This window comes from Aotus nancymaae, unplaced genomic scaffold, assembly GCF_030222135.1.
Source record: "Aotus nancymaae isolate 86718 unplaced genomic scaffold, 86718_ANA_hifiasm-v0.15.2.pri h1tg000048l, whole genome shotgun sequence".
Classification (NCBI taxonomy): Eukaryota; Metazoa; Chordata; class Mammalia; order Primates; family Aotidae; genus Aotus; species Aotus nancymaae.
Genome location: NW_026988462.1, coordinates 1,042,685 through 1,050,662, shown reverse-complemented (window position 1 = coordinate 1,050,662; position 7,978 = coordinate 1,042,685). Strand labels below are relative to the sequence as shown.

The window sequence follows — 7,978 nt, the reverse complement described above, 5'->3', positions numbered from 1 at the left end:
GCAGCGGTCAGCCTGGGCCGCAGGGCTGGCCAGGCGCGGCACGGGGAGCAGCCTCGCCGCCGGACCACCGCCCGGGTGACACTCCCCGCTCCTGGAGAAGGAGTGGATATATATGCTTTCTAGAAGGTTTAAGCCCTGAGGAGTCTGGAGGCTTCTTCTCCCGAGACCCTGAGCCTGACCCGCAGACAAACTCCGGCCTGAGCCTCGCTTGGTCTCGGGCGTTCTCATAGTTCCTAGCCCAAAGATGCGGCGGCCCGGCTTCTGGGCATTTAGCCTGAGGGTGACAGTGTCTTTAAACGACTTCCAAACAACCCCCTTCCACGCGGGGGCCGCAGCCCAGTGTTTACTGCTGTAATCGGAGCAGGACGCAAGCGGCGGGGGGGAGCTCAGCGCGCCGAGGGGCGGACAGGGCCGCCGCGGGGGGCGGGGAAGGCGGTGTCTGGGTGGGCGTCCGGAGGGTGGGAAGAAGGGGCCGCCTGGCTTTCTCTGTGCCCACCGTCCTGCACCTGTGGTTTCAATACCACAGAGCAAGTTTACAAAGGCGGGGGGAGAGAAGGGAGGGTGCCAAGCGGGCAGCACACCGGCCCCCCGCCTCTCCTCGTGGCGCGCTCCGGGCGGGGCCCCGGGCCTGAAATGTCCTCGTGCGCAGAGCCTCCTGCCGGGCGACCCAGCTGCTAGCCACGTCTGGAGCGGCCAGGAGTGCTCGGGCCAGGCGTCCCCGAAGTGTTTGGTGTCCGCTGGGAGCTGCTCGGGTCGCCAGGGAGTCGGTGGCCTACGCGGAAGGACTGCAGCGCTGGGCTGCGTCCCATTCCTGACCCGGCCGAGGACGCCTACACCTCGCGGCCTAGGCCCACGTCCACGCCACGCTGGACGCCTGGCTCCCGGGAGCGCCGCGGTCGGCCGGGACTAGAAGCCGCAGCGCCGAGCACTCGGGTGAAGCGCGGCAGGATGGCAGGCCGGGCCCGCGGGCACGTTCGGTGGCTGCCCGGGCCGCGAGCAGCTCAGGGGGCGCGGGGACAGAGAGGCGGGCCGGTCGCAGGGCGGGGGCGCGGGCTTGACGAGGCCGCGGCGGCCAATCGCGGCGCTGGGACGGCGGGCGGGGCGGGAGCCGCCGTTAAAGGGGCGGTTTAACCGGGGGGCCCGGCCTCGAGCTGGAGGGTAGGAGGGAGGGAGGCCCGGGCGGGAGACCAGGGGGCGCGGGGGGAGGGGAGAGGAAAAGGAGGAGACAAAAAGTACAAAATAAAAGTCTGCTGCTGGGGCGTCGGCGGCGCCCACCGAAATCAACAGAGGAGGTGGCAACGCAGCCCACCGCAGCCGAGCCCAGGGAGCCCGCCTGGGCCTCACACTAGCTCGGACCGCGGACGGCGCTCGGTCCACGCGGCGCGGCCGCTAGTTCCCGGCTCAGCGCCCAGGGCCGAGCGGCGGGAGGGAGAGGGGGAGCGAGAGATCACTTTTTTATTGTTGTTATTGTTTTTCAGCCCAGCCTCCCCCTCCTCCCTTCCCCCTGCTTGCCTTCTCCCCTCCCACATCCCCCTCCCCCTACTCCCCCGCCTCCTCCTCCGGCACAACTTAAAGAAAGGGGGAGCGGCGAGGCTGCTGCCTTCATCTGGGGGAATTCGTAGCCACTGCAAGTTTACTACGCGAGGCGCAGCAAATGCCAAGCGCCGAGGCCGAGGAGGGCTAAACACTGCGGCCGCGGCGCCGAACAATACCCGCCGCGCGCGGGGCGGCGCGAGCAGGGCCGCGGGGGAGGGAGCTGTCGCCGGAGCGCGCCGTGGAGGACGCCTGGACTCCGCCTGTCGCCCCGGCGCTCCCGCCGCGGTCAGGTGGAGACGCTGGTGCGCTGGCCCCGGGCGCCAAACGCGGAGCTTGCCTCGGTCCTCTCCTCGCCCGCCTGCCTGCTGTGCCCACGGCCGCGGCGCTAAGGCACCGTGGCCCCGCCGCGGCTGTGACTGCATTCTGCCGGCGCTGCTCGGCGCGGCCGGACTCCGGGTCCGCGGGGCGTGCGAGCGAGTGAGTGTGTGCGTGCGCGCACGGGTGCGCGCAGGGGTGGGGGCCGTTGCGCGGTGCTCGCCCCCGGTAGCCCCCCTCTCCTCTCGGCTCCCTACACCTCCCTCCGGCTCCCTCCTCCCGCCCGCCCTCCCCTGCCCTGCTCACCCGCCCCCGCCGCAGCTCCTTTAATACACTTTGGTTCTCCGCCTGGCTTTGGACTCTTCTCCTCCTCCACCTCCTCCTCCTCCCGCGCCTCCTCCGCCGCCGCCGCCTCCTCCTCTTCCTCTCTGCGCCTTCGCTCCGCTCCCGGCCGCCCGAGGCAGATCCAGGCGGCGGCGGAGGCGGCGGGCGCCGGAGAGCGGCTCCCAGGACTGAAGCGGACGCCACCACCGCCGCCTGCGCCTGGAGCCCGGTGGCCGCCGGACGCACCGCGCGGATCGGGAGCGGGAGTCGAGGCAGCGCGGAGGCGCGGGGCTCGCCGGGGCGGGCGGGCGCTCTGGCCATGCTCCTGGACGCCGGTCCCCAGTTCCCGGCCATCGGGGTGGGCAGCTTCGCGCGCCACCATCACCACTCCGCTGCCGCTGCGGCGGCGGCGGCCGCCGAGATGCAGGACCGTGAACTGAGCCTGGCGGCGGCACAGAACGGCTTCGTTGACTCGGCCGCCGCTCACATGGGAGCCTTCAAGCTCAACCCGGGCGCGCACGAGCTGTCCCCGGGCCAGAGCTCGGCGTTCACGTCGCAGGGCCCCGGCGCCTACCCCGGCTCCGCTGCAGCTGCTGCTGCGGCCGCAGCGCTCGGGCCCCACGCTGCGCACGTTGGCTCCTACTCTGGGCCGCCCTTCAACTCCACCCGGGATTTCCTGTTCCGCAGCCGCGGCTTCGGGGACTCGGCGCCAGGCGGCGGGCAGCATGGGCTGTTCGGGCCGGGCGCGGGCGGCCTGCACCACGCGCACTCGGACGCGCAGGGCCACCTCCTCTTCCCCGGCCTGCCAGAGCAGCACGGGCCGCACGGCTCGCAGAATGTGCTCAACGGGCAGATGCGCCTCGGGCTGCCTGGAGAGGTGTTCGGGCGCTCGGAGCAATACCGCCAGGTGGCCAGCCCGCGGACCGACCCCTACTCGGCGGCGCAACTCCACAACCAGTACGGCCCCATGAATATGAACATGGGTATGAACATGGCAGCAGCGGCGGCCCACCACCACCACCATCACCACCACCACCCCGGTGCCTTTTTCCGCTACATGCGGCAGCAGTGCATCAAGCAGGAGCTCATCTGCAAATGGATCGACCCCGAGCAGCTGAGCAACCCCAAGAAGAGCTGCAACAAAACTTTCAGCACCATGCACGAGCTGGTGACCCACGTCTCCGTGGAGCACGTCGGCGGCCCGGAGCAGAGCAACCACGTCTGCTTCTGGGAGGAGTGTCCGCGAGAGGGCAAGCCCTTCAAGGCCAAATACAAACTGGTCAACCACATCCGCGTGCACACAGGCGAGAAACCCTTCCCCTGCCCCTTCCCGGGCTGCGGCAAGGTCTTCGCGCGCTCCGAGAACCTCAAGATCCACAAAAGGACCCACACAGGTAACCGCGGGCTGGAACAGGGACCAGGTGCGGAGGGGAGACACGCACAAGCAGAGGGGCTGTGGGTGCCGACGTTGGGCGCAGACCGCCGGCGGGGGCCCTGGGATGGGAGGTGTTTTTGCATCTACGAGAGAGCCAGCCGCTTGTTTTTGTTGGAGGATGACAGAATATTATCAGGCTGGATTTTTCCATGTGCGGAAATAGAGTTTTAAATGATCAGCCTCACATCAGATGTATGCTTCGGTCATGCAGTTGCTTCGTTTGCTCAGCCCCGGTTAATAATTTCCATTCTAAATAGAAAGCACAAAATAAAACTGCTCTCTAATTCGGTGCCCGGGAAGTGAGCCTAGAGAGGATTTTGCCAGCTTGTCTGAATGTGCTTTTCTGCTCAGAGTGTCTGTCTGTTTGAGTGGTTTGTGTTTTCCCACTTCTTTCACTCGTGGTCCAAACGCCCTTCCCGGGACTGTTTCCCATTAAATGAGACTGCTGTGAGCCGAAGCTGTAATGCATTTCTCATTTTTAAAGTGTTTTTAAAGCCCGTTCCGGGTGGGTCGCGGGGGCTTTACGGTGGTTTCGCAGCAGTTTGTGAAATTCTCTAATGGGCACCAGAGGGTTTGCGATTCCCAACTTGGACCCAGGTCAGCTAGAGCCCCAGGCAGCGCGGCCCCGTGGGGGGATCGCGTGAGAAGAGAGCTGCAAAAGAACGCGCCTCCTGCCTCATAGATTATTCATCTATGACCAGGTCTCAGCCAAAATCGTGCCAGACGATTTCCTAAAAGAAAGCCAAATGTTTTAGCAACTTCCCCCGTCAATATTTACTCCGAAGTGGGGATGCGCCAGCGGCCTATTGTTCTCTTCCGGGAAGGGAGGGAGCAGAGGTGCTAGACAAGCTTTTAACAAGGTTTAAAATTTGAGAAATTTATTTGCATGAAATGCTTGCTTTTGAGTCCTGTCTGAGCGGATGTCTTTAAGAAACAATTTAGGTGCTAATGGAATTTAACGTTAAATGGTCCCCTTTCCAAGTGGAACGAGGTTTGAGTTCTCACACCTCTAAATGACTCCAAGCATTTGGAATTCTGGCAACCGGATGCAGGGACCGCCAGAAAATTAAACGAGGAGGTTTTGAAAGGCTTTTCTGACTTCCCCAACCCTCGCTTACCAGCTTGTACCTCTCCGCAGTCACTAGATGCTGCCTTATCTCTAGCATTTACCTTTCATTCAACTTATTCTTTAAAGACTGGAGGTGAGACTAGAATTGTGGTTAATTCCATTTGCAGAATTTTGGATGGAAAATACTGGCTCACTCACTCTCCACAGCCCGGCCCCTAAACAACACGTAGCAACTCCAAATGTAATTGCTTACTGGCCCTGGCGCGAAACCGACAGCAGCCCAGCAGCCTGTGTGATTTTGATAATGCCCCAAATATTTTGTCATAATAACAGCTTCTCCGTGGCGAGACCAACTTGTTAGAAGCTGCAAATCCAAGAAGCACTCTAGAAAGGCAGGCAGGGCCAGGAGCTACCCACATTCCTGAGAAATTTGAGGAGATGGGCGTCAGCCTGGAAGAAAGTAAAACATTAAATAAATGAGCAGGACTGTCGGGCGAGAAGGCGGTTAATTCGATCTCGGTTCTGCCGCAGAGGGGATTGGACTGGTTTAAGGGACCCAGCCCCCTCAGGCTTTTCTCCCTCGCCGCGGCCCAGCCCCCTCGCAGCCTGGGTGGGGGCTCAGCAGGCTCTGGGTGTCTGCAGCCAGCGCCGGTGTTTGCCTTCCACAGGGGAGAAGCCGTTCCAGTGTGAGTTCGAGGGCTGCGACCGGCGCTTCGCCAACAGCAGCGACAGGAAGAAGCACATGCACGTCCACACCTCCGATAAGCCCTATCTCTGCAAGATGTGCGACAAGTCCTACACGCACCCCAGCTCGCTGCGGAAGCACATGAAGGTACCACCGCAGCGGCCGGGAGAAGGGCGAGGCAGGCCGAGGCGCCGGGGCAGCACTGGCCTGGACCACCTCAGGGGGCCTGGGAGGGTCCCCAGGGGACGGGGCGGCGATGGGGACCTTTCTGGGGGTGCTTTCCCCCAGGGGCCCGGCCCCACAGCAGCTGCACTCACACCCAGTCCCCTCTGGTCCCCCCTCCTGGCTTTTGTCTTGCAGGTCCATGAGTCCTCCCCGCAGGGCTCTGAATCCTCCCCGGCTGCCAGCTCTGGCTACGAGTCGTCCACGCCCCCGGGGCTGGTGTCCCCCAGCTCCGAGCCCCAGAACAGCTCCAATCTGTCCCCGGCGGCAGCAGCAGCGGCGGCAGCGGCGGCGGCGGCGGCCGCGGTGTCCGCGGTACACCGGGGCGGAGGCTCGGGCAGTGGCGGCGCGGGAGGCGGCTCGGGTGGCGGCAGCGGCAGTGGCGGGGGCGGCGGCGGGGCAGGCGGCGGGGGCGGCGGCAGCTCTGGCGGGGGCAGCGGGACAGCTGGGGGCCACAGCGGCCTCTCCTCCAACTTCAATGAATGGTACGTGTGAGGGGTCGGGCCTCTCTCCCACTCCCCGTTCCCACCCCAGCGCAGCGACCCTCCCCGCAGCTAGCAGCGAGGGCACCTTGTGATCATGTTGTTAAAATTACGAATCTGATTTTTATGATGATGAAAATTTTACCAGCAGAAGGATTTTTAAAACTTTTTTTAAAAAATAATAATCTAGGCATGAAGAGCAAAAATATCCCTTCCGGAGTCTTTGAAGCTGAAAATATAAAACAAATAAAAAATAAAAAAATAAAAACCAACAAAAATGTTGACCCAAACCTCCCTGCTAACCTCCATGCCCACGTTCTTTCCCACCCTGTTCCCAGTCTTCTGACAAACTGTGTACATAGCGGACTCCTCCTTTCTTCTCCGAGGTGGTTTTAATGGCTTTTTGGTGTATAGAAGTTTGTCCATTTGTAAAACTCCGGATTGCCTTCCTCCCCACCTTCCTCCCCTTCCCTTCCCCAAAGTGATGGGCTTTCTCTTTTCTCTTTTTTAGTTTACCCGGTTTCTTTTTAAGTAATGTGGAAGAAAATGGTTTATTTTGTATTGTGGTATTGAATATTGTGTTCCTTTTTATGAGGCAACCTGATTGTAAACTTCATGTAACTATAGACTGGAAAAAAACCGAGCCGTGCCAAAGTCGCCCTTCTGTTTCTTCAACACACTGACCCATAGCACACACATACACACCACCGCCACCAACGCTTGTGAATGTATTTTTCTGTTAGCTGGGTTTACATGTGATGTTGTAGTGCTCTTGCAAGTTCAATTTGTTAGTTCCTGTATGAAAGATTGTGGGGGGAAAATAAACGTTGTGCCGTTAGCTTTTTCCGTAATAACACCCTTCCTTCTGTAAATACCCGTTACCATATTTATCCATTTGTAATTAAATTATGGTATTAACTTGCTACAGAGGAAACAATATTTATAAAGAATGTTTCTTAACTATAAATATGTACAATTGTGGGCATAAACTGTTTCAGATTTTTTATTTGAAGGTTTTAAGTGGTTTGATCATTTCTTGTGATGTTTTGAGAGTAATGCATACAGAAATATAATAAAATGTGTTGAAACTGCATGAACATACTATTTTTTCTAGCAAAGTTATTAAAGAAAATGGGGAAAGAGGCAGCTGAGGATTGACTTGGGTAGCAGCAGCGAGCCTGAGTGGGCGGGTGGCACATGCATTCTGGGGAGGAAGGTGTGTTTCTGCATAGAAAACAAGCCAAAGTGCCCCTTTGGCAGAAGGTCTCAAAATTATTTTCTTGGTCCTTTGTTTAATAGCTGAGAGTGAATTAAATTTTTGGAAAGCCCCTGTGAGGACTTGCGGCAGGAACCTTCAGAGCTTCTAATGGCTCCATTATCTGAGGGAATGCCTTTCTTTCTTTCAGCTATTTGGGCTGGATTTAAGAGCACTAAACATTTCCTTATTCTTTGTTTGCCCCCTTTCCTGCCCCCTTTCCTCTCCTTCCCTCTGAAAAGCTGAGGTACAGTTATTTTTAATTACACATTTAAAACTGAGCAGAGTACTTTCTTTTTGAACTTGGCCTAATGATTATAGTTTAAGAGCCCGTGTGTACCAAAAGTTACTTGAAATTTTAAGCAGAGAAATCCTGCTGAAGCAAAGCAGCTGTGTGCCAACAAGCAGGTTGGTCCAGGCAAGGTGATAAATAGGCTACATTTTGATCTTCTTGGGGGAGGAGAATAGATAGGAAAGGAACAAACCGCTTGTCCCCCAAAAAAGAGAACCTCTTGAAGAATTCAGTAAAAATAAAATAGAATAACGTATCAACATAAAATTGCTAGGTGGAAGTGAGGGAGCCAGAGCCCCAGCCACCAGCTTTTCTCCTAGGTTTACAGCCTTGCTACCTCCCCCGCAGGAGCTGTTCAGAGTT

General features: G+C 58.9%; 1 protein-coding gene across 1 annotated transcript; it reads left to right on the top strand.

Annotated features, from left to right (window-relative positions):
- Positions 1 to 2,207: 2,207 nt before the first annotated feature.
- ZIC2 (Zic family member 2) lies at positions 2,208 to 7,161 on the top strand. Its single transcript, XM_021677386.2, has 3 exons — positions 2,208 to 3,569; positions 5,348 to 5,511; positions 5,725 to 7,161. Exons 1-3 carry the CDS (start codon positions 2,495 to 2,497, stop codon positions 6,079 to 6,081), a joined length of 1,596 nt encoding a protein of 531 aa, XP_021533061.2. The 5' UTR covers positions 2,208 to 2,494; the 3' UTR covers positions 6,082 to 7,161.
- Positions 7,162 to 7,978: the final 817 nt, after the last annotated feature.

Coding starts and splice junctions, on each gene's coding strand:
- ZIC2 (XM_021677386.2), top strand. CDS start 2,495: ATGCTCCTGGACGCCGGTCCCCAGTTCCCGGCCATCGGGGTGGGCAGC. Junction 3,570..5,347: donor CCACAAAAGGACCCACACAG/GTAACCGCGGGC, acceptor TGCCTTCCACAG/GGGAGAAGCCGTTCCAGTGT. Junction 5,512..5,724: donor CGCTGCGGAAGCACATGAAG/GTACCACCGCAG, acceptor TTTGTCTTGCAG/GTCCATGAGTCCTCCCCGCA.